The 26,899-nt window shown below is 35.3% G+C and overlaps 1 protein-coding gene across 2 annotated transcripts in view; it reads left to right on the forward strand.

The window, feature by feature from the left end:
• Nucleotides 1-26,899, forward strand: part of LOC114666984 (zinc finger protein 106-like) — an 88,808-nt gene that overhangs the window by 47,571 nt on the left and 14,338 nt on the right. Inside the window, exons 1-16 of one of the 2 annotated variants that reach the window (XM_051920063.1) lie at nucleotides 3,658-4,887; nucleotides 6,041-6,279; nucleotides 6,378-6,646; nucleotides 7,051-7,120; nucleotides 10,508-10,662; nucleotides 12,363-12,423; nucleotides 14,082-14,396; nucleotides 15,001-15,775; nucleotides 16,731-16,780; nucleotides 18,377-18,522; nucleotides 19,267-19,401; nucleotides 21,008-21,124; nucleotides 24,421-24,612; nucleotides 25,810-25,872; nucleotides 26,419-26,538; nucleotides 26,653-26,724. In XM_051920063.1, coding sequence (XP_051776023.1) covers nucleotides 3,899-4,887; nucleotides 6,041-6,279; nucleotides 6,378-6,646; nucleotides 7,051-7,120; nucleotides 10,508-10,662; nucleotides 12,363-12,423; nucleotides 14,082-14,396; nucleotides 15,001-15,775; nucleotides 16,731-16,780; nucleotides 18,377-18,522; nucleotides 19,267-19,401; nucleotides 21,008-21,124; nucleotides 24,421-24,612; nucleotides 25,810-25,872; nucleotides 26,419-26,538; nucleotides 26,653-26,724 — 3,768 coding nt within the window. In that variant the 5' untranslated portion in view covers nucleotides 3,658-3,898. Of the gene's footprint in view, nucleotides 1-3,657; nucleotides 4,888-6,040; nucleotides 6,280-6,377; nucleotides 6,647-7,050; nucleotides 7,121-10,507; nucleotides 10,663-12,362; nucleotides 12,424-14,081; nucleotides 14,397-15,000; nucleotides 15,776-16,730; nucleotides 16,781-18,376; nucleotides 18,523-19,266; nucleotides 19,402-21,007; nucleotides 21,125-24,420; nucleotides 24,613-25,809; nucleotides 25,873-26,418; nucleotides 26,539-26,652; nucleotides 26,725-26,899 lie in introns of those variants that run through there. The other variant, XM_051920064.1, reaches the window with a different exon arrangement.

Genomic DNA, 26,899 nt, shown 5'->3' on the forward strand with positions numbered 1-26,899 from the left:
TATATATATATATGTAGATATGTATATATATATATGTGTATATGTATATATATGTTTATATGTGTGTGTGTATTTTATATATATAAAACACAGCAACACTCATAACAATGACAACACAATTACATTGACAATCATGTTACGTTATTTTTAAAATGTTTCCTTTTTTTTTCATAACCTCTTTAACACACTACTTCTCCGCTGCGAAGCGCGGGTATTTTGCTAGTATGTATATATATGTGTATATGTATATATATATATATATATATATATATATGTGTGTATATATATATATATATATATATATATATATATATATATATATATATATATATATATATATGTATGTATGTATTGTAGTGTTTTTATTTTACTTTGTGTTCTTTATTTGTAGTTGAACATCACATGACCTGTCAAGTAAAAAAGTAATGAAAAAAAAAACATACTTTTTATCAGCACATCGACCGAAAATGGTCATTTTCAAATTTTATGGAGGGTGATAAAGATTCTGTTATAGCTTTAATCAGAGCAGTTTTCCATTAATACCTCTCTCTCTGTCGCAGTTAGCAACCTGTATAATTTGGAATAATCAATATTCGAGTGCAAGTTATTCAACAGGCAACTCAAAAGTTAGAAGTTAAGGATTATTATTTTCCTCAAATGTTAGTTAGTGTACAGGGTACACTATATTCTATTAGAATTTAGATGTGGTCGTCCATGTCCTCTGCAATATTAAATCATTGCATGCATGGTAAATGTTTCATTTGTAAACATTAAAATATCATAACTCATTTTTCTATATTTAAAGAAAAAAAACAACAAAGTGAGAGCAGATATGTAACCTTTTCCCATTACTTTTTTGGGCTTGGCAGATTTGATAACTTACAGTTATTGAAAACAATGTAGTCTAAATATGTTGGTGGGTGTATGCGAGATGTATTGTCTATGATAATATCTTAATTGTTGTTTTATTGATATTGTGCAAGCTGAAATTATTGAGTATGTCACTCACTTTGTATAAAACAATCAAAAACATGCCTTGAAAGTCCACTCATTCACTTGTAACCTAACAGGATAGACTATTATACATGTGCAAAGTGAGTGCATAAGGTGTGTATGGTCGGCACTCCTAGAAGTACGGAGCCCTGTAGGTGTCAGGCACATAATTCGTTCAAATGGATTATTTTTTATGTCCATAAGAAGCATTATTTTGCAAGCCGTCTTGGTTGGGGGTCCTTGATTCCAACGCACTTTTTTTCTTTCATTGTTTAAAATACTTGCACTGATGCCTACCTCTTCGCCCTGCTCCATCCCACCCAGACTCATGTATAAAGTATGTACAATAATGACAATATTAAAGCAATGATGAAGCAAAACGGACACGCTGTGTCTGCCCATAAATCCCACCCGTTCTATTTGAACCAGTGTATACAACTGAAATGACCACAGTTGGGTGAAAAAGAAAAAAAAGTCTTTTGGCAACAACTTAAAAAAACATAGGAGTTAAGAGAAGGTGAGTCTCTGCACTTTGTCATTGAAAAGGAGATCAAGAACTACTTGATGATACCTAAGGTAGACAGTGATGTAAATCCACTTGAGGGGTGGAAAACACAAAAAGTACATTTCCTAAAATTGGTGAAGCTTGCAAAAAAAGTACTTGTTGTAGCCCTGTCTCAAGCAGCCCCTTCTGAGAGGGCTTTCAGCAGCTGAGGAAATGTTGTAACATGTAACTGTGCTGCTCTGAAGCCAGATGCTGGGGACAGACTGGTGTTTCTGTCACATAACCTGAAGTTTCATCAGTAGTATTTTACAATTGTTATTTTTTTCCTGATATCTTTGTGTGTAAAAAAAAATAAAATATGATCAAACTTGTTTACAAATGCTGTAGTTGTTTTCTGTGCAGTGTTTGACAGAACTTTGGATTTTTACAAAATAGCATACAAAATGTTAGATTTTTGTTCTTGCTTGTATGCTTTACAATTCGCCTTACAGCAGAGTAGTTTGTTTATTTACACTGAAATGTTCGTGCCCTGTTGTTCAGTTATGTTTAGTATTTTAATTCCCTTTGGATTCATGTCTTGTTTACATTACGGGAAAGTGTCTATTTAAAATGCTGTCATTATAATAGATTTGTTGTTTTTTTGTGAAAATTCTGTAGTCCACTTTGTAATGTTTTACTCATACTTGCACTGTTTGATTTCAGTAATACTTTGACTGGTGATTTTTATTTTTTTTTTTTTCATTTTACTTCAGTTTCCTTTAATCTCATTAGTAAGCTACAATTATTATCCTATTAACAAAACCAGCCTAGATCAATAAGACTTTTTCAAACATGTTTTTAAAGGATGCAAAATACCATCAAATGATTGTTATTGTGAAAGTCTGTCTCAGAAAATATCGAGAGAATTTTTTTTTTACCAATATTGAATGTGTTGTCCTATAATATTATTTGAATTTGTCTCAGATAAATATTTGAATACCATTATGACAGTGCTTTAGTAGGATGAATGTGAAATAATTTCAGAACAGCATAAGAATGACGCAATTGGTTTAAGGAAATTTCTTTTTTTTACGGATATGTGATAACGCAAGTTTTATTCTAGTTTTTCCTCCAATTGAGAGGGATGGGTTTTCAAAATCAAATTTGATGTAAAATAGTATCTGCTATAATTTCTTTTAACAGTGCTATGCAATGCTCACAATCTTTAGACCTCCAAATAGCTGAACATTTTTGACTTTCAAAAGGCTTAATTATACTTTTAAGTGAAAATGTGAAGTACATAAAGTCAAAAAGTTTGTATGTGCGTCAGTTTTTGTTTTGGCATCATGTCTCTCTTGCTTTTATTTGTCTCAACACCTGCATCATCTTTCTTGTTTTTATGGAAGTAATAACTCTTTGTCTCAAATTCTTTTTCTAATCTATTCTGCAGGAAAGAAGAAGAACTTCGTAGAAGGAATGCAGAGCAAGAGGCAAAAAACCTCCAAAACAGGCCAGCAGAGAGGTTTAATTATAGTCAAACTAGAAGAGCAGATTTTCATCAGACACAGCCCAGAGATTGGGCATGGGAAAGAAATTCCTATCCATCAGATCATCAGGGCAATCACCCACATTCTTCTTTCAGTCACAATCCAAAAACTCACAGTGGAGGAAGCAGGAGTTCTTCAAGGTGGAACCAAGATGGAGCTTCTTCGAATTGGAAGTTTCAGAATTCTGATCACTATGGACACTGGCATACCAATTCAAAACAATCTAGCTGGTCCAATGGAAGAAACTCTGGTTGGCCACAAAAAGGATCAGGCAACTTGCATAGCTGGAATTCCAGTGATGTTTCTGGAACTTGGGGGTCAGACAGCTGGAATTTCTCTAGCTTTCCTCATCAAAGAGAACACACAAAAAAGAATACAAATTATCAGAGAGGGCAATATTCTTGGGGTTGGAGAGATGGCTGTCAGGGGCCTAATCAAGAAAATGAAAGCAACTGTTTTGATTTCACTCATGACAATATTCCAAATGCTGCAAGTTTCCATTTCAGCAGCAATGGCAAAAGCAATGTGAGGAGCTCCAGTAATACTACTAGGGATAAAATGCATCGGTGGGCACCATATCCTCCAGCTAAAGCACAGGAAACATCAGTTGAAGTGAATCATAGTAAAAAAAAATGATGAATTCTGTGCAAACACACAGACACCCTCTCTGCCATCAGATTCCTCATTAAGACGAGATTCTAGTGACTTGAGAGAAACTCTTTCAGCCACAGCTTGTGAGGAGCCTTCAGTGAATCTGGACTGCAATGCCTTTCCATTGTCAAATGTTTATGAACAAAAAAATCATCATAAACAGCAAATATCTTCAAGCAAAAATGAAAACAGTACCACAGTTCAGGCATCACAGAGTCCATTTATGAAAGATCTTCAATCAAGGGATATGTCAAACAAAGCTAATTCAGAGTGGGAAAAATCTTCAAATTTTAACTTTAAAGAGCGTATCCTCAGCCTTAAAGCTGTAAATCAGGAAGCAAACCAGGGAAATTTCAACATACAACGTACACTAAACTATAAGTCACTGCTAAATAGATCACAAGATCAAGACAACAGCTTAAAGGAAATGCTTCTAAAAGCAAAAGAGGTTCTTTCATCTGGTAATGTGAGGAATATATTGGCTGCACCTTCAGTAGAAGTTCCAGCAATTGCGTCCACACCATTACCCCCTGAAACAAGGGAAACATGCATAGACAACACCACTGAAACAAGCATATATGCAACTAAAAATAAAAATGAAGAAATATTTACAGATTCTTTGAAAGAATCTTTAATTACAAATAATAAAAGCCCCGGCATGCATTTTGTTGTTTCCCCAGAATGTGCTGTATCATTAGCTAATTCAAAGGCTGTATCCCCTTCCCCATTTGTGCCTTCTTTGAGTTCTGCCACCACAAACGAAGCACCTGAGAACTCTGGAATTTCAGATATGGCTTCACTGGAAGACAAAAATAGTGAAATGAGAAACACCAATGCCTCCAGTGAAAGCTCCATTCAAGAACTGGACCATGTAGCTGACAGAGATTTCCAGCAAGCTGCTTCCCTGAACCCTGTTGGTCCTATTGCGTCAGATTTGAATAAGCTGGAGCTGCCTGCCTCACTAAGGAGAGATTTAACACGCCACATTACAAGTAAGAACAAAGCTGGCACTCATGAACCCAATTTAAACATTGCACGGCGTATTCGTAACATTAGTGGCCACAGAAAAAGTGAATCAGAGAAAGAATCTGTGCTAAAGCCAACACTTCGTCAACTTATCAGCTCATCTGGAGGTCGTCGTAATGTGGACTGGGATCAGGTTTACCAGCAAGTAAGCAGGAAGAAGCAAGAGCAAGGCAAAGGATTGCCAAGGTCAGAGTCTTCCCAAATCATCCCCCCCCCCCCCCCCCCCCCACCTCGTTTCTCTAGGTGTTAAATACATTTTGTAAAAATAACTATTATAGCTAAAGACAGATTGAGAGGTATACAGTGAGGCCATACACACATTTTAATACTGAAAAGAGGACAAAAGCATCCTCAAGGTTGGAAAATAATGGTTGTAAGCAAGTAGAGGACGACATCTTTAATATGGTTCAAGAAACAGAAAAAATAGCTTACAGTACATTAAAGTTGAAGGAAAAAAACTTCTTGCAGACAGGCACAAGTGCAAGAAACTTGCCTAACTTGCTTTATACTGCACTAAAGGATAATTAGTAAATAAAACTTACATTTTTGTTAAAACATCCTAGTTTTTAATCTTGGATTTGCCTGCTAGATATTTTTAAAGTATACCTTGAAATCAGCCGAACTATCGGCAAGATGCTATTGAGGTAGTGTTTTGCTTGGTGCCTGCCATATGTTTAGATTATTTCGCTGGACCAAAATTTCACAAGTGCCCACAAAGTGTGTTCTGCTGAAAAGAAAAAGATGATTTCCATACTTTTTTTTGTAAAGCCACAGAAAGGTAAAAATATACGTTATTTCCTTTTATTATAAAATGTGTTTTTGTTGCTTTCATTTTTTCTTTTAGCATTATTTGTTGTCCAAAGTCAGATATACATTTGTATAAAATATATTTGGTTGCAAGAAGCAACTATGAAGACGACAGAAGAGGATCTGATTAATTAAGATACCTATTATAATCTGTTTCTAGTGACCAGGTGTCCCATATTTTTCACAACTGCCCTTTACATCAGTCTTAATTTAGATGTCTTAACAGATCTATGAAATCTGTTGTGTACTGTGGAGTTGTCATTTCTGTGAGCTATGTTAATCTGTGTGAAAGGAGCTGGTGTGTTTCCAAATACTGGAATAAAAAAAGAGAATTCAAAGATACTAATCGAACAGGGTCAATTGTAGGAGTCATAAAAAGCCGATTAGTTTATTAATATCCTCTACCCTTTGTTGGTTCTGGGAGAATCCTGTTCACTCTTGTTAAGTTTTATGATTATAGCACAAGAAAAATTAACATGTTCAAGATTTGTGCTGTAATTTACCTGATTATATTTATCTCTTCCTTGTTAAGATTTGGTATTGAAATGGTGCCACCTGTTCAACAAGATCTCAATGATCTGTGTTCAGAAGAACCTGAACCTGAACTTGAATTGTCATCTTTGGAAGGCTTCCAGTGGGAAGGGATCTCCGACACAGCTCCAGCATCTTCACGAAAGCGAAGTCTATCAGAAAGCAGTATGGCAACAGATAGAGCTGGCAGCATTTATAACCTTTTTAGTGGCCGTCAAGCCAGTGATCATAAGAATGATGGTAATGAACCTTCTATTCGAAAAAAAAACACTGCTTTATAATGGTATTGTAACAAGTAAATAATTTGAGAAAAAAAAAAAAAAAAAACTCTGATTTAGTCCACAGTGAAAATGCACCTACAAGGAGCCCTGTACACTTGACCGAAAGAGAGAGTTCCAGTCCTGGATTGCAGGATTTGCCTTTCATTAAAAAGGAACTGAACAACATGCCAGCTGAGCAGTATCAGCCTGGACAGGTCTCTGCCGTTGAAGAGGATAGCAACAATGCAACACAAGGCCAAGACTCAATGGAGGGAGATAGTAGCTGCACTTCTGGGGCTGAACAGAATGATAACCAAGGACTTGGGAAAAAGCGTAGAGCTGGCACTGTAAGTCTGAATAAGTCTGTCATGGTTTTAAATCACATTTTACTTGTGTATGCTGAAAAAGCTAATGGTGCTGATAACAATGTATCTAATATAGGTTCAGTAAATTCCTTGCTATTTATGCAAAATCTGAATAATATCATAAAATGAAAGTGTTTTCCATATCTTTTATCAAAACTAGGTTTGTTATGAGTATATCCTGACAGTATTTATCATGTTGGCTGCAGGTCTGTTACAGAGAAGACCAACAAAATGCACAATAAGATTATCGTACTAAAATTAAAAGATTTTATGTAGTTTTCGTACTTAAACAGTATATTTACAGTTTGTGAGTAATTTTTAGAGGATTGGGCTTTGTGTACTTTATTTTTTTTTCCTTTTGCTAAAATTGTAAAAATCACTTTTAGGATGCTCCAACACCTGAAATTCCAAATTTGGAAATAACTTCCAAGAGGAGAAAAATCAAATTAAAAAAAGGTAATCATTCACTTTGTCTAATTGTGAAAGCATTCATGTTTTTGATTGAGCAGGCTTTATGATGAATTTTTTTTAGAATAAAGTGCTTTTAAGTTATGATTGTAAACTTTGATACTTAATAAGCAATTGACTGTTTTTATTGATCATTAACTTAAACTACCATAATTTAACCTTGACAGAAATGGACACTGTTCTGTTATTTATGGTGTTGGTCAGTTCTTTGGTGCTGTTTAGCATTTTCAGGATAGTTTTCTTCATAAAGTCAAAAAACTTACAGATAATTTATTGTATATAGAGAGGACAGAATAAAATGCATACTCCATATAAAAAACCGTTCTGTAAATTTCATGAGTGAAACATGAAAAGAAATTGGAGACCACTGTATCAGTAAAACTGGTTGAATTTATTCTTGTGAGAAAACTAAAACCTTTTTCACCTCATGCCTTAATTTATTCATTATAGTTGCATATTAAATTCTGTTCTTGTAGCCTTTTTCCTGGTGTTGATGAATCTCAGAAACAATTACTGACTTGCTTTTAGCCTTTATTTGGTATCCAGGTTATCTCAGGTTCTGTTTTGCAAGGCATATACATTTGTATTATCAGTATCATTCATTCCAACATGAGCTACAACCAGATAGTCATTACCTGCCTTCTCCAGCAGCCGATCAGCTGTTTAGGTTATGTGAGAAACTTGCTCCAGGTGGGCAGCTCATGGTTCTTCCCTCATAACCCTGATGCACATTAAACTGGCTGTGTTCTGGTGGATGGAGTCACCAATAAAATATGCTGTGTTTTTATTGTCCTCGTAGAGGCTTAGTAATTACTTTTTTTGTGTTTGTCTGGTTTGAAATCCTGGACCATGTAGCTTTTAGACTAAATTGCGCTGTTGTTCCCGTTGTGTATAAGCTTAATAGAAATAACAGGAAAGAGTATATACATAGAAACATCAGTGCAGGTTTAATTCTTAAATGCCATACTTACAATTTGAAAAATGCTGTTATTTTGCAGGCTTAAAAAAATCCGCTGCATGAGAGATTAACGCTTAGAATGTATAGCAGAGTTACCTTAATTGAAACAATGCACTGTGCTGCCATAGGTTGTTTAAATGCATCAACAATAATTCCATTGTGGCTTGTGATAACAAAAAATAACCCAATTACATTCTTAATCATTCGTCACAGGTGAGTAATTCCTTATGAATCATGTAAAGCAGTGGTTCCCAAACCAGATTCACAATTAGTGGTAATAACTGATCTTATTTAATTAGATGACCTTTTTTCTTTTCCCTTATTCTGCATTTGGAAAATCACAGCAGTATCATTATTACATCTATAAGACATTCAGAAATTTTCTATTTTTGTTATAGCTTTTTTGGTGTTTTCCTGTTATTTTGCCCTTTTCTGTGTAGTTTGCTCTCCTCATTGTATCCCAGTAATTATAATTAAAACAAGCAGAGTAGACACCCAGGCAAGCAACAGTAAAATGATGAAAGACAAAAATTACTTCAGCATTAGATGCACAGATTAGTCAACAATGGATTAACTAACCAGAACACCTGGAAAAGCAGAATGAAATGCAGGATTAATATATTTTTAAAAGGTTAATAAAACATTATTCCCACAAATCTGCTTACTGCATTTTATTAAAAATTTACTATATTAAGTTTTGAAATTTCTGTATTGACCCAAAACACAGAAACTAGAAAGTAGGATTCCAATTCGGAACAAAAACCTGCAGTCACAGTGGGTTCCCAGGACCAAGTTTGGGAACCACTGATGGAAAGAATTGGCATGATCTTTTTACTCACAGCTACAGTCATACAAGAACTGTAAGAACTAATCTCATAGTTATTTAGAAAATGAGATTTGGCTTCGCTGTTAGCCTACTTTGACAATTCGTTTTATTCATGATTAAAACTGAATTAAAAAAATTCAAGTGACAACAAGATACCAAGAAGACATGATTCACTAGTGTTTGGGTGTCTGCTTAGATCCCTTCAATGATATCTTTTACATGTGGAAAAAATTGACCCTGGTTGTTACAGACTCAAATCAAATGTATGTTTTTATTGTATAACAGTAATAGTAATAGAAGCTCATTCCTCAAAATGGTAAAAGCAGGGAATACCCAGGCTCGAACTCACAGCCTCTTGATTATGAGACAACAGTTTTTACCTCTGCACCAGTACACATGTACTTTGTGTTGATTGATATTTGGGCTTTGATTTTTACACATTGACAGCAACATGTAAATTGAATGATTTCTTTTTCTTCGGTTATATTCTTGAATAAAAGCACACTTGTTCTTTATAACTTTTGTGAAAGTGTTTTATTTGATATTTGGACTTCAGTCTTCACACATTATACACTTCATGTCAGCATTTTGTCATTATTACTATAACATGAAAAAAGTTTAGACACGGAACACACATGAAATGAATGTATGTATTCCAATTTACAATATACTATTTACTCTATATAATTCCAGACACCTAACTCCCAGATAAAGAACTTAAGCTCAGAATTTTGCATCTGACTTGACTTCAGCTGCCTTGGCACATTTGCACAACAAAGACACTGATGATGAGGTGTGAAGGAATTTAAGGTGGCCCCACATTACAAATTTTTTCTTAGGCATCAGGGATTTTACTGTTAATTGTGATCCGGGTCTTTGTTCTAATGTAATTACTTGGACATTTGTTCCTACTTTCCCCTTATTTTCAAGGTGTACATCCTGAATCCAGTAGAATTCTGCTAAAATTACTTTGTTGATTGTTTTGAAAAATCTGTAAATGCTTTTCAAATACCTTTTTCTGTACTGCTTGTGTGGGCATTTTGATTATATTGCTGCAAATAAGTATATGGTAATATGGTATATGTTAAGCTAAGGCTCATTTTCCTGGTATAGTTTGTAGGATGTCATTATTCTTGGGGAAAAAAAATAACTGATCCTTGAATGTGGTCTTTCTATTTCTTTATACAGTTTATGAAACAATATTTGTTGAAAACATTTATTATATAAACACCACTATTATTCAAATTTTTAATTACGTGTGTGCATTACATGAAAGATGACTATTGTATGACCATGGCATCCTAAATGTTAATAAATTATAGGGTGTACTTATTTTTTCCAACATGATTTCCAAATATTTGTTTACTTTTTGAAAAAAAAAATAACAGCATATTGAAATCTGTTGTTTTATTTGTCACCTGATGTTAGATTTTTCTGTTTATATAAGGTAGTGATAACACAATTATGATATACATCCGGATTAATAAAATCACAAAATTGAAGAAGAGTGTAGTTTTTTCCAGAACTGTAGTCTGCCTGCCTTTCAAGTACAAGTTTGATTTAGTTTTTTACTGTGTATGTCTGGTTTCAGAGCGGTCACAAGTAGAGCAGTTGTTAAATATCTCACTTAAGGAAGAGGAACTCACTAAATCACTTGAAGGAGTTGACAGCAATTTGCTTCAAGCTAGAGCTGCCCTTCAACATGCTTACATAGAAGTGCAACGTCTACTAATGCTGAAACAGCAGGTACCAGTTTAAAATTTGAATGTTCCTTTATTGAAATACTGCTTCTATACTATTTAACTAATTTCTCTCAGTAAAAGATGTTTTGTAAAATGTATTAGTGTAATGCATTGTCTGTTAAAAGAATGTGTCAAATTGGTTTAAATCAAAGACTTCTGAAAAGTGCTTTAATTATATTATAATTTTTTTTTTTGGATATTGTCTGTACAGACTGTGGCTTACTGTATGGCACAAATGTGGCCTCATCAGAGCGTTTGACTAGCATTTTGGAATGTTTCAGTTTGACATTTTGGTGAAAAAAATCATATACATTAACTGACAAATTCATGTCACTTAATAATTCAGTTCATGATCCTTCAGGTTAGCTTGGATTGAGTGTCACTTGTTAATATGAGCATTCGTGAAAAAACAACCCAAAACATTTCTGTAAAGCCCACATTAGCTAGGATTTTTAGATGAGCATACCTAGACAATGTTTGGTAAGTAATGCCTGATGAAGCAGCTGAGAACAGAGAATTTCTCAGTTTGAATGGTTGTGCTAGTTTTCAATGTGTCAGCCAAACACTTCTGATATGATGCTGTCTAGTGTTAGAAACATTTTAGGAATCAAAAGTTCACTTAATAGGTGACATGGCAAAGAAGCAGTTTGGATGTGAATAGGAAAGTGAAATTACAGTGGAAAATAATGTCTGGTAGAGAACCAAATGTGTTTATTTTTTGTTTTAAGATTATTATTTTTTTGCTTCATGTAACTGAGTTTTGCAGTAGTCCTCATCATTAATCTTTCCAGTCAATAAAGACTTAAACTTACTCCATAAAAACAATAGGCCTATTCCCAGATATCATGTAAATGCCAAACGTAGTGGTGCAAAAGATACTTCTAATTAGTCAAATTTATTTTAAATAGCAACTACAATGCAGCTAATTTTACAAAGCAATGAACACTGTAACATGATGAAATTTTTTTTACATAATTATAAGGTAACTAATTAGAATCCCAGAAGGAAGATTCATTCATCAATAGGGAACTGTTGCATTTTTCAGTGAATCTATCTTTCCAGTTTAAATTCAGAATCATGGTTTAGCAGACATTGTGTTCTTTCATAGTTGTATTAAACATACTAAAAAAAGTAGAAGAGAATACAGTGGAAATTAACATAAAATGAAAAAGAGAGGTGAAAGAAACATATTTTAGCATTTTTATATAAAATTCTTTTTGAAGAACGACTAATCTCACAAGTATAAAGCTATATACTGTAGGAGGCACATCATAATAATTGATTTGTTTCTTTCGATATGTATATTAAGCTTTTCTTTAACTTTTTATTCATTTATAATCAAGTGTCAGATTTCATTTAGCTTAATAAAATTTATTTATTTTTTTTTACTATTATTGGTTTGAATGGTTTATGCGTCTGTTATACTTGTGGGGTTGCTTTTCCTAAAATTTTAATATCGTTTACTCTGTAAAAATTATTGAATGTATTTTTGTGTATTTGTTCCCTGTATATTTTCTTATGCATATTACTCATTCATCATTAATCTTAAATCAGTAATCAAATATATTAAATATTTGAAATTACAGATGCGAACAGGCCTAGGCACGTACTCATGTTTATTTTAGTGGCCATTAGTTTTTCCTTGTTCACATGAGACATTTGTGTAAAAAAAACAAAAACTTAATGTTGGCTTTTTATCTTCAGATGACGGTGGAAATGGGCACGTTAAGAAGTAAAAGGATAGCAGTCCTTCAAGGATTACAAGGCAAGGAGAGCATGCAATCATTTTAAATATTTTTAGGGATTTATTCATTATAAATGGTTATTTAATTATATTTTGAATTCCTTCTTTTTCTTTTGTATCTTTTTGCTAGTTCGGTTCCTACATTATCATTTCTTAATGCTGACACTCTGCAGCAGCATTTGTTTAAGTTTCAGGTGTTGATTCTGGGTAAAGAAAGCCTGTAGAAATACTGTGGCAGCAGCATTTTTGAGATAAAGTCATCAGCCAGATATACTACAATGTAAGGTAATAAATTAGGTTAGGATACAGTACAATTGTTTGCATACATTTTTTCATTTGAAGCACAGGAAGATTTGAAGACATGCATTTGGTCATATAGTTTACAATGTAAGGTAATAAATTAGGTTAGGATACATTACAATTGTTTGCATACATTTCATTTGAAGCACAGGAAGATTTGAAGACATGCATTTGGTCATATAGTTTACTGGAGTTAGGATTTAAAACGACCACAGTGTACCAAACTTCAGTGCCACTGAACCCAGCTACACTCACTCCTGTGATACCATCTAGCTGTATGAACCCACTGCCAAATATCCCAGATTGTCTCCAACAGTTGAACAGTGTAAGAGCACAATTCAGGTAACTGTTATAAAGAGAAATAGAGGAAAATATGAGAGTTTAACATATAAGAGATGCACATTAAAAATGATTGTTTTTTTATCTGTCAGAGGCAGGCAATGTGTGGTATAGAATAGATTAAGATGGAAAAAATGCTTATGCATGGTAAAAATTATAAGCTTGGAAGCCATCAGGACTGGGTAAAATCATAAATCTGTACTGATAGTGCTCTAAAAGAGCAGATAAAAATCCCAACAATAACATTGGTGCTGCCTTTTTTTAATAAACTGTTTCTCTGGTGTTAATATTCTTAGACCTGCTTTATCCAATGTAGAGTTATAAGATGCTGAAACCTTTCCTATCTGAAGACTTTACCCAGCTCTGGGCAAAGTGGTTATACAGTATATCACAAGTCCCACTATCACACATGCACACATGAATATGTGGAATTGCCAGTCATCCTTTCATGTACAGCCCTGGGATATCACAGGATAACTGATGATATTGGTATAATGTGAGCACTGACTAATGCAGCTTCATAGTAGCCTGGCAGTTAAGTAATAGCCCTAAGTAGAGTTTGCTTCACACATGAAACTCTTCACTGACAGTAAGAGAGGGTAACTCCTCCAATGGATACAAATGCAACAGTTTTGAAAATAAAGAAAAAGATTGGCAAAACAGACAAGAACAAAAGACACAGACAGAATCACAAAACCAGAAAGTGCTCAAAATAACTAAGCTGATAAACGTATCAGCAAAATAGCAAATATTTCTAAGAATAGATCAATGCAGTTGACATTCATGGCAGTCATGGTCATACAAGAGTGCTATTGCACATTGTCCGCATGACCCTGCCTCCTCATATCTTGTGGCCATGCCACTGTGATGTCTCTTTAAAGCAGTAATCTTGGATCCATGCATTAATGGATAGTAACCAACTAGTCAATAAAAACAAATGATAGCTCAAATTTTTCATCAGTTGCCCTTAGCAGACTGTAAAACCTGATTGCATGTGTGTCCTCTTTATGCATTTAATATATTTTAATTTTGCATTGCAGAAAACTATGATGGTCCAGAACCATTTTTAGAATGTAGAAATCAATTGGATGCTCCTTTGGCAACTACACTACCATCCATGTTTTTGAGTCCTGCAGTTATGGATACCATTCCCACCTCCACAGAACATCTCCAGCAAAACCCCTGTGCATCATTGCTTTCCCCAGGTGCCACTCCTTCCTCCCTATACAGTGATATATCTGGCGCTGCTTCAACTTCCCAACAACGTTATTTTAAGCAAGAGCCAGGCATAGAATCAAACAGTAATCTTCAAAACACAACCGAGGTTCTGTCTGCTGTTTCCCTGTCAGTGAAAGGTACTGTATGCCATAAATTAACTTGTTAAGCCAGAGCAATATTATAATCATTGTTGTTAAATACAACAGTTTATTTTCCCATTGAAGGTATTCCATTTATGTACATGTTCTGGTGGCATTTTGAGCAAACTCTAACTGACCATTCTGGAATTACCACCGACCTTAACACAGATGTCTTTGGTAATGTTCGAGGAAATCTCGCATGGACTTCGGGAGACCATGGAAATTTCCCATAGACAATGATCAGCCCTGGGATTTGAGCATAGGATCCTTAAGGCAGTAGTGTTCATCATTGTGCCTCCATAGTTAAATTTTTTAACAATTTATAATGTATTCTTCACTGTTTTGCAGTGTAATCTAATGCTAATGTGGACTGTTTGTTTTGTTTTCCTGACACACAATAAAAAAACTGCATTTAAAATGTCAAGCTTCTTGTCCAGGTGTTAAATTAAGCATTTGCTGAAGCTGATTGACAGGTCCAGTGATCAGTACACCTAAAAATAAATGGACACATCTGCCCATTCACATTTGAGTTATCATGATTGACTTTTATTCCAATTCACAGATTTTTTGTATGTGTTTCTCTCTCTCTCTCACTCTCTAGATAATCCAGAAGCAAAAGTCTCAGTATATCCAAAGATAGTTCATACTGTGTCACTTGCTGGGAATGAAGGTGAATCTTTAGCATTGAACTTAAATTGGAACAAAAGGAGCCCAGTATCTACAAGTCCAGGTTGGAGTAAACCAAAAGATAATGTGGAGAAAATGCAGGATATACCTCTTCCAGTTAACACCAGTCCTTTTGCCAACCAAGAAAAAAACAACATCCAACAGAAAAAAGATTTAAAGGATCTACCTAGGAAAAACTCCGATTTACAACTAGTACATACTGAAATTCCTTTGACTATAGAAAGCAGATCTGGAAAACGGATCAAGAAATTAAAAAAGAAAAAAGACCTTCATAAAGCCAATGAAAGACAAAATAACAGTGACACTGAACAGGATAGTGATATAAGTCGGCCCAAACGGAAGTCTAAAGGAGGAAAGAAAAATGTCAAAGACTCAAAAGTGAGTACATCCAGCTGCTTTGCTCAACTGCAGGAGGAACCCAAGCTGACTCCTGGTTCAGAAATTGAACAACAGGGAAGCAGTGATAGTGATTCCTCCCTTGAAATGATAGAGCTCCCACCTGCAAAGCTTGAAGTAGTAGATTTAAACTCCTCTGGCTCTGGAGAGGACAACCCCAATAGTATGTTAAATAGCAACAAAGCATCTATTTCAGCTTCTGACAGCAGGGATGAAAACCAGAAATTAGGCTGTGATGAAGTGAGTTCTACCAGCGAGCTAATGGCCTCTACTGTGGGCCTCACCAAAGCAGTGTAAGTAGTGATTAAAGGAATTATTTTTTTTTTTGTGTGCAGATGGATAATTTTGGTATGCCTCTATTATTAATTAAGGAATATGGAAAGTATTTAAAAGCACTTTTTCCCAACCAGCTTATATTTATTTCACTTTTGTGTTAAATTGACTGGGCAAACTTGCTTAATTAGGTCTCGTACTTATAGGTTTTGTTTTCAATTTTCAAATGTGAGAATTGCCTTAAAAAATACAGCAACACTGAAATACAAAAAGATGGAAATTTAATAAACATGACTCATCTGGTTTTATATTAGAAATATTAGATGTAGTTTAGCTACAAACCTGAAAAGGATTTATCAGATTGTATCTTTTAATAATTTTAAGTTTGTAGGTTGTTGAATTTTTTTTTCCAAATTTTAACATTTTGTTGTTGATGAGCATAACCTAGTTGTTTGTCTTTGTAACAGGAGAACTTATGAATCCTGAGTATTCATCACTTGACTGTAATTACTGATTTAATTTACATTTTGTCCTTTGTTTTGCTAAACTTCTCAATTTCTGGTACAAATTTTATGTGGGTGATGCCAAAACCCAAATGGGATGAAACATAACTTTATTTTAAGCCATCCTTAAGTGAGTTAACATCAGTTTACAAGTTTGACTACTTAAAGTTTCATGATTGTTTTGTACTGTCTTTGTCAAACAACATTGATTTTTTTTGTCGAGAATTCCATTTCCATGTTTAACAATCTGTATGATAGTTATAGCCTTTAATTATCAGGCTTCATTTTCATGTAATTTTGACAATTTAGTTAGAACTAATTAAAATTGTTACACTCATCCTTATCAGTTTCCAAGATGTTTCCTTTGTACATATTCCAGAACATGAAAACTTTTGATGGTATTGCAGTAGTCTCAATTAGAAGGTAATATTCTCTATGAGGTTTTAAAAGATATATTTCCCAAATTTTTCAGGGAAACACAGAGCTCTGTGTCATCAGCTAAAGGATCAAAAAACTCATCTGGTAAGTGTTATTTTTTCTACTCTAGTCAGTCTGAAATTGTTATTTAGTATTTCAACTAAAGTTAACAAAATGGTATTTGTCCTGTTACTCACACTGTGCCTACTTGTATATTTTTACAGCAAAATCGCCAATATTAAATGAACGTTTATGATATTATATTAAATCCTTATAAGTGTATATATAAAGAGAAGTGTTGAGTGTTAATTTACTACTGGATATTTGGTTATGCAGATTTACATTACTAGCTTTATTCCAGATGTCAAAAAAAAAAAATGGCCAAAAATAGTTCTGGCTGAGTGCATCCCCTGTTCATAGGCATAGTGTTAGCAACTCCACCAGAGCAGGCTGGCATTCAGTACTTAAATGGGTTTGAAAGTGTTTGAGTTCTAAATGTGTCCCGTAAGCTATTTGTGTGTGAGCATTAACTTATAGAGCACTCAGTTCAAAAGTATCTCTGCTTTATTTTTCTTTGTAGTTCATATTGGTGTGCCTTAAATGCAGTTATTAGAATGAATATATATATATATATATATATATATATATATATATATATATACACACAGTGGAACCTCTAGATACGAGTTTAATTCGTTCCAGCACTGAGCTTGTATAGCGAATTTCTCGTATCTAGAACAAACTTCCCCATTGAAAATAATGGGAATCCAGTTAATCCGTTCCGCACCCCAAATATATTAACATAAAAATCAATTTTCCTAACAAATAACACTGATAAATTATATATACTGTAGTCTACCTTTAGTAAATAACACTGGTAAATAATACAACTGATTATTAAAAGAATCAAAACAGGTGTCCAAAGTGCAGTAGAGCATTCAATAAATCTTTAAATAAATAATCCTTAAAACAGTTGTGAAGTGGAGGTTTAAAATACACAAGAATAACAATCCTTTAACACGAGGTTAAAACGTCAAAAGGATGCAGTCTTTAAAAAACAGATGACAATCCCCGGTGCTTCTTCTCTGTTTGCGTCTCACCTGCGGGCTGTGCAACAGGAGAGACACTCTTAATGCAGCTGACCTTCTCTACACCGTCCTGCTTCAGCTGTTTGGCTCGCCTGTTCAGCTCACTGTTCAGCTACACGCGAGCCTGCACTCGCTCGCTCTCCCGCACTGCCTGCCTGCCTGCCTGCCTGAACCTCCGTTTTCTCTCCTCTCTTTTCTTTTACTTCTTCTCCCCCTTAACCGGCTCGCGCTTCTCTATATATGCGGGGAGGACATGGCAGCTGCAGCCCATCAGCCACAGGAACAATCATGGATGTGGGCAGTTTCCCACCTGTGCACTTAAGTGAGAAACGCAGACACCGCAGATCGCGGCTCGCAACTGCTACCACGCCCCATCGCTAAGCTGAGAGCTATACCCACAGCCTGGCTCGTGGCTCGTTACGTGAGCCAATGCTCGCATTTAGATCTGAATTTTTCGCTCATACTTTCCTCGTATTTTGAATTTCTCATATACAGAGGTGATCGTATCTCGAGGTTCCACTGTATATATATAATTATTTATAAATAAATATCTTCTATTAGAAATTTAAAGGACAATTATATAATGTACTAAATGTTGTCCTTTTATTTCCAGAGGTTTCTTCTGAGCCTGGAGAGGAAGATGAACCAACTGAAGGTTCATTTGAAGGGCACCAAGGTGCTGTGAATGCCATGCAGATACATAGTGGACTTCTTTACACCTGCTCTGGTGACAAAACTGCCCGTGTCTTTAACCTAATTGTGAGTGCTGTATACAACCACTTATCAAAAATAGACATAACTATTAGTTAAGTGTGAAGTTTTTAAAAACTGGCTGGCTTAGGAGATGTTTTGAATCTGTCTAACACACCTTTCTCATTGAATGACTTCAAATGTCCTCATTTCAAACCATTTCTGTGTTAGGCATCATCAAAAAAATAAGTTTTTTTCCAACTTTAAAAGAATAATTAATTTAGAAATCAAATTTTTAGCATTTTTTTCAATTATCTGCCCATTAGGATGGAGGACAAACAATTCACAATTTTCAATGTTTTCAGTACTTTTAGTGTTTCTGTTTTTTTTTTTTTTTTGGCTTTAGTATCTAAGAATAGCAATGTTATAATTGAGTCCCATGGTCCTTGAATCTATACTGTCACCAAAAGTCTAAATGTCTGACATTCTTGAAATGTTGTGTATACCTATATGGACCTTTTTGGTATGGGCAGAAGCTGCATCATACTTCTAAAAACAATAAGAAAAAAAATTGAGTTGGTGCTTAACAAAGATTACTCTTTTATGATCACAGGATTAGATTGTGATGGCCCCTGTCTGTCTGTCTGTCTGTCTGTCTGTCTGTCTGTCTGTCTGTCTGTCTGTCTGTCTGTCTGTCTGCATGAAACAGTAAATTCCTTGTTTCACTACTCCCTAGTATCCTCAAACCCTTGCTATAAAACCTGTAGGTCTATAATGAAAAAACATTTTTTTCTTCATCTGTGGTGCTTTCAGACTCGCAAGTGCATTGCTGTCTTTGAGGGACACAGCAGTAAAGTAAATTGTCTGTGTGTAGTACAAATATCACGAAGGCCTATACAACTCTACACTGGTTCCAGTGACCACACCGTCCGCTGTTACAATGTTAAGGTAATGCTCGATTAATTTGTTTATTTTCTGTAAAATAATTGATACGTGTATTTAATTATTTTGAACATTAATGTAAAGAGTAGCATTTCTTTTAAAAATGTTAGTAGTTTAATAAAAAAGATCACATGTATTTTTCCAAGTTTTGCTCATGCAAGAATCTAGTACCTTTACAGGTTAATGCTGGTGGTCTAAGAGGGGCCCAGATGATGTTTTCAACATTGTGAGGTGGACGAGATGAGCAGATTAAGGAAGACCATACTAAATGCAGGCTTTTTTTGTTACTGCTACACTGATGGACTCTCCACTAGTCTGAGTCTGTGATAGTGCTTTTTGCCTAAACCTTGCTTTTCAGATAATCAGATTTATGTAGTTTGAGAAACAGATGCCTTAAAGGTCCTTAGTTAGCTGTTTCCTTAAATGGCACATCCCAAATACCAGTGTCATCTGCAACAGTGAAATGAAGAGGTTAAAATAGACAAAAAAAAAATAATAATAAACAGAAATTAGATGTTGGATTTCTGGATGATTCTGGACTTTTGCTGATTTTTAACATTTTCTTTTTATTTGCCAGTTTCAGATCTATGCCTTTAATGCCAATATCCCAGAGTCATCTTTTCACTGTTGTAGAAAACTACATACACTAATGTACTTTATCCTTTGTTGAAGTTTGGTGTCTGGATTTTCCACTTCTTTTTCTGTTGTGGTTAAATCCAGCTTGCTCTGTCAAGACAGTAATGGACAACCTCTTTATGAAATTTATTGTTTTTGGCAGTCTTATATTTATATTAAGATAGATTATATATATTATATTAAGATTGCCTTAATTTCACAAAACAACAATAGACTACATGTTTCTTGCGTAAACTGTTTTATTCTGGACAATTTTGGACACAGAATTGAACTTGAGGAATGCCAGTACCTTCCACTTATGTGCAAAATAAGCTATAAATCAGTCATTTTTTGAAGAAGCAGCAATTTTAACATTATTTATGTCTTGGCTATCTTTTAAAATTAAATTAAGGGTACCCTGATTAAAGAGTATAAATTTCTGTCAAAAACATGAAAATGTCTGATTGATTTCAAACTTTTGAACATTAGTGTATCTTTTTTGAAATTGCAGCACAATAGTCCACTTTCTGTCAGTATACTTAATTGCTAGAAAGCAGTGCTGTTCTGATAAGCAGCCGCTATTGTAATTGACACATATTGGCCAGTACTATTTTTTCTTATTGCCAATTTCAACTGCTGTGTGATTGTACATTGCTCACTTTTCTACAAGAAACTTTTAGAAAAAAAGTAGTCGTACTTAAAGTGAAGAGAATTCAAACATATGAGTGGTCTCGGCTATAGTTCAATCTATGGTTCAAGTGTTGGGTTGTCTCAAGTGAATTTTCTGCTAGAAGCTGTCTTGTAGGAACCATGGTGGAATTATTTATGTACCTTTAGCACTAAGGCTCAACTCATAGAGGTGAACTTTTAATATTGCCAGCAAAGTAGATTTGGAATGGTGGCATTCTGTCATTAGTAGCAATTGGGCACTTTAATCATAAACAAAAACATTGATTTATGAGAATAAACCTTTTTTTTTTTATATAATTGTTTTTAGACCAAGGAGTTCAGAGATGAATTTTGTCTGTTGGACAGAGTGCTATGCTTGCATAATCGCTGGCGGATGCTTTTTGCAGGTCTGGCCAATGGAACCGTAGTAGCTTTCAATTTAAAGGTATGTGTTTAATATTATGCTTAAAATTATTCTCTATTGTAGTGCTTCTTGTTAATATAGTTAATATTACATAATTTTAATGTACAACGAATTCAACTTAATGATGACTGGTGGCAAAAGTGCAACAATTTCAATTGGTATGGTAAAGAGTGACTTTTGTATTTTTTTTTTTTTAATATTGTGCAAAATTGGCCTATCTCCCATCTGTTTCAGTCACTGCAGCATGGATGCTTCATACTCTTGCACTCCATAGTACTCGCATTCCCTCTCATTCACACTACTGTGAAAAAAAAATCCAACGTATTCTTGCTATGCACAGTAGCATGCAGTGGCACGGGAACAACTAGTCATGTACTCTGCTGCACTCTGTCTCTAATATTTACCAATGCACACAAATGAGAAAGAGTAATAGGTGTATTTGCTTAAAACTCACTCACTGTGGAGAAGCAAGTTAGGGTTCTGTAGCAGTGCATGAGTTTTCAAGTAAAAACAATATGGCTCAGGCCCCACTGGTGTGGGTGCATGTGGCTGCAAACCTGTGCTGCCTCTGAAGGTGCAAAGAGGTAATTGGCTGATTGCATTTGCATTTGAAGGTGCACAAGTGCGTCATTGCTTTTATTAAAATAATCAAAACAGTGTTCAAAACAAAATACAGTGCTCAAGCTGTATTAAAGAATTCCATAAAAACAAGTTATCTGTAAAAGTTAAAATGCAAACCTTTAAACATGTCTCCTTACTTTAACCCTAAATGGGTCCTTGAAGCCAAGGAGGTGCCTAATTGGCAATTCAGCTGAACTACTGCACTAGGCTCAAGCCCCTGATGCCGTTTGTGGCCCCGGCAGTGCACCATGCCGAGTCTCTGACTCCCACTGTCAGGCACGCGACCCCGCAGTCTGTTGCGCCACCTTCAGGAAACATACCCATGCAGCTCCCACTGCCTTTCTCCCGGCCTTACATGCAGTCTTTCCAACTGAGCAGAACCTCAATCACTACAGCTCCTGAATCACACAACTGAAGTGGCCTCCTTCAGCCCCTGACTGTCAGCTGCATGCTCTCCCTAGGGACTTTCTCCCGGCTGCCTGCCTTCTCGCTCTCATTCACACACCCTGGCTCACTCCATCTCCTACCTTCACTTTCCTTCCTTTAACCTCCTTTATTTTCTCTTCCTTCCGATTGGTGTTTTGTTTCATTTTTTGTTTCTCCCCTCTCTGCCCCATGCAGGCTCCTTTTAAACTATCCCTCTCTAATTGAGTATGGGTAATAATAAAATAATAATAATAATTCATTACATTTATATAGCGCTTTTCTCAGTACTCAAAGCGCTATCCACACAGGGAGGAACCAAGAAGCGAACCCACAATCTTCCACAGTCTCCTTACTGCAAAGCAGCAGCACTACCACTGCGCCACCTGTGGTACGAGGAGCCAATCCCTCTGCGGCATCACTGAGGTGCCTGATTGAGCCACCCGCTTCCGCCTGTGTATGTGGCACAGCCAGCCAGTTCCCCAATTAACTGTGGAGTGGAACACACTCACACACACATTCCCGCATCCGTTTGAAGCTAAAAGTTTCTTGTGGCGAGATTAGTTATTTAAAACTAGCCACCTTTTGTGAAACCGTGAACCCGTTATACCACATGAAAACAAATGCTTGGAAGAAAAAAGTACAATTGAGAACAAAAACATGTTTGAGATGTTACTTCTTTGGTATTTCTTAAATACGCTTTTTAACTATATATAGTACTTAAAAATTCTTGGTCATACTAGGTGACTTCAGCTGCAAGTGGAAGCTCCACGCAACTGTTGTTATGATTCTGCCTTTGTCCAGAAAAAGTTTCATAAGCTTTATGACCTTAGTCTTGGAAAGTCTTTCTCCCATGGGGCGACTGGGATCTTTTCCTGAATAAGATAAAACACTGTTGCGTAGGTGCGACAGAGTACATGTATACTTTGTGAGCATGCCTGTGTCGATCAAACCGAGGAAGCTCTGCAGTTTACTTGTGACTATGCTGTAGGAAGATAAGTAAATAAATCAAGATAATAATATTTGATCTGGCTTTTATATAAGTAACATACATGGGACCATCACAAAACATAACCCACAAACAGGACTTTGCACAATACCTTGGCAAGCTCTTTAAGCTGTGGTGTTTCGTTGAAGGAAAGGGGCAGACTGATGCCCAATCTGTTGCTGCATCCAAACGGTGCCATCTTTCGCCTTTACGCCTGGTGCAGCTGCGTTGTTCTTATGTGAGTGGATGTGTCTTGCGGGAAGGGCTTCTGTTCTCTTTCTCCGATGTAGAACCCTCATCCTTATCTGAGTTCACCTCTGCTGTAGCACGTCTTTATTTGAAAACAGCAGTATCAGATCGGGGCGAGCGTGAATGTGATTGAGAGAATAAAACTGAATAAAAAATAAATAAATGCTAACCTTTACAAGTACCATACATTTACACCGGCTGTTACAGACTCAAATCAAATGTATGTTTTATTCTATAATGGTAAGAATAAGAGCAGTTCACGTCTCAAAACGGAGATCGAACCGGCTACCTTTTGATTACCAGTCAGCAGTTCTTACCGTCGCGCCACCAAAGCGGTTGTATTAAGAGCATATCAATGTCGCACCCTAACGCAAGTTCTTTTTCTGCAGTTTTATTCTTGAATAAAAGTGCACTTGTTTTGTTATACTTGTACCTTTTGTGAAAGTGGTTTATTTGATATTTGGACTTCAGGCTTCACACATATATACATTTTACAAATGTCTACATTTTGTTAATTATTACTAAAACATGAAAAACGTTTCTGTTTTAACAATATTTTTACATAGATAGTTGTAGACACAGAACACACATGAAATGCATGTATTCCAAATAACGATATAGTATTTACCCGGTACAACTCCCGGCAACTCACACTCAGGTAAACAGACTTGAGCTGAGAGAACTTTCTGCGTTGGTGGGGGGATGTGATAGCAGGCTGCTTGCTGCTTGTGTTGATCGACACATTTACAACACAAAAGACACTGAGGGAGAGGTGTGAACAGATTTAAGGTGGGCTGGGATTACAAGTTTTATCGTAGGCTTTGGTAATTCTAGCGTTAAATGTTACCTAAAATTAACAAAATAGCTTGTGCATTCCAGAGAAGCATGATCTAGAGGTGTAGTAGTGTAAGAACACGGTAAAATTAAAGCGTTTCTTTCAGTGCAGGTGCTGGTACTTCTTGCCAGTTGAATTATTGTGTGCCTTGATTATATTAAACTTTAACTAACTCATTTTTAAACTGTTATTTTCACTTAGTCAAACAAGCAGATGGATGTATTTGAGTGCCACTCACCTCGGGCTGTGAGCTGCATATCCTCCGCTCAGGAAGGAGCTCGTAAAATTCTGCTAGTGGGATCTTATGATAGTACCATCAGTGTTCGAGATGCTAATAGTGGCTTACTGCTGCGTACCTTGGAGGGGCATACGAAGACTGTTCTCTGCATGAAGGTAATTTCATACTCTGAAAATGAAGCCTGTAATGAAGAATGTGACGCATATTCTTGGCTGTTGTGAGGATCTCTACACTTATGTAGTTTACCTTATATGTTAACTCTCAAACAGTAAACTATCAAAAGTTTGAGGTGGATGCTTTGCTTAGCTTTTGCTGAGTTGTTGGCAGTGTTAAGATGTATAAATGATCAAAGTATGTGTTTCGTGAAAGCAAGTTCTTGTATGTAGTAAATAAAATGTGTGTATAACTTTGTGCTTAATCAAATTAAATGAAGTATTTGGTGATAGGGGTAAACACTACAAACAAAAACACCAGATGGTTAATTAATGTTGCTGTATTCATTGTCTGTTTCTGGTATCTTGCCACTGTCAACTAGTCTTTGTGGAAACGTAAAAGTAAGAATTTCACTTTACTGTATAAATATGCAAGTAAATTTAAACATGAATATAATTTCCTTGCTTTTTTTCTGGTTAGCGTTTAGCCTTTCTCAGCATCAATTGCATATACTTCACTTTTTTTAAATGAGCAAGGTCAAAACAGAGTTATTCTCCACCAGCTAATATCAAATTCAATTAAATTATTTTCTCTCAGGTATTAATCTTATTGCCAAACTTCATTTAATTTAAATAACTTTAATTGATGTATATAAGACAAATTGTGTTAAGAACAAAAATTATCATCCCTGTTATCTTTCATTTTGGGTACTCTAAAATACTTTGTCCTTAAGCAGAGATGTTGTCTTTATTTTTGTGACCCTTAAGATCATGACATGTTCCTTATTCTGGAAGTAATACTTATTTGCTCTTTTTTGTCAATCACATGCTTCCTAGGTTTTATTTTCATAGTAAAGTGACACTCATAACTTAAATAGCATGTGTCAACTTTTTAGCTTTGGTATATGACCGTCAAAATAAGCCATCCCTGTCCATTTGAAGTTAGCCGTTTGTATGTAAGTGAAATGGAAGACAGAAGCTGATCATCTGAGATAAGTGTTTAGCTCTTCTATATGTTCATAGTATATTTTATCCTTGCAAGTCTTCCTCTGTTTCCTGGCTTTTTATTGCTAGCTGACCTCCTGAACACTCACTTAAATGATTTTTGTTTCTAATACATCTACAACAGAAGAATAGAAGCCAAAGTTTACTTTTGAAAAATGTAAACTATTACTAATCAAATGTAATTTTTTTTCACAGGTGGTGAATGATCTGGTGTTCAGTGGCTCCAGTGATCAGTCTGTGCACGCTCACAACATCCATGTAAGAAAAATAAAATTTAAACTTAGTTAAATAACTCCAACCTGGACCAGACTCTTGTAGTTTGCACATTTAATACTGTAGAAAAGGAATTTGTTTAGGGTATTATGGGCAAATAAATTGTAGTGTATTTCTGCTTGAAACTGAAATATTGTCTTATGTCTGAAAATGGGGATAAATTGTGGAATTATTTATATTGAAAACTCTATATCCTGAGTAAGTGACATGTACATACATGAAGTATGGTCTCCCACCAAGGCTTGCTTCTCCTAACAACTTCAGATTAGCATATTGGCTGCTAGTCTTTCTCATAATATAACAATACTAAGGATAGTTGCAGATGTTTGAGGAAAACAAAGAAATGGGAACTTTTCAAATACCTTTTGACCAGTGGAAAGTCAACAGAACAAATGAGAGCTAACAGTGTGGGAGAACAGGAAATTAAGAATTAGCTAGAAGAAGCAGAAGTAAAATGCATATTATTTAAAAGAGGTTTCTTCACTGTAATAATACTGCCTCAGCACTACACTGTTGTTTTCTTTGCAACAGACAGGTGAACTAGTGCGAATCTACAAGGGCCACAGCCATGCAGTCACGGTGGTCAATGTTCTTGGAAAGGTGATGGTAACTGCCTGCCTGGATAAACTAGTTCGTGTCTATGAACTACAGGTATGATATGCAGCATTCTATTAAAAGTAAACAGTGACCTTGAAACAATTAGCTGATTGCCTTCTGCTTAAGTTAGTATTTAGTTCTCTGACTTGTTTAATTCCTTTATTTCAGTCCCATGACCGCTTGCAGATTTATGGAGGACATAATGATATGGTCATGTGCATGACAGTTCATAAGAGCATGGTGAGTTTTACCAAAAATTTAGTTTCTCTCAGTTGTTCTGTTGTGTACATGTCTTTTCCAATTTAATATTCTGTTCTGTATAAAGAAGCTTCTATTTTCTATGTTTATTACATGTCTAGTGTCTATTACAAGTATTCACCCTCATTTTGTTACATTTTATTGCAATTCAGTTGTT

The sequence above is a fragment of the Erpetoichthys calabaricus genome, chromosome 16, assembly GCF_900747795.2.
Source record: "Erpetoichthys calabaricus chromosome 16, fErpCal1.3, whole genome shotgun sequence".
Lineage (NCBI taxonomy): Eukaryota > Metazoa > Chordata > Cladistia > Polypteriformes > Polypteridae > Erpetoichthys > Erpetoichthys calabaricus.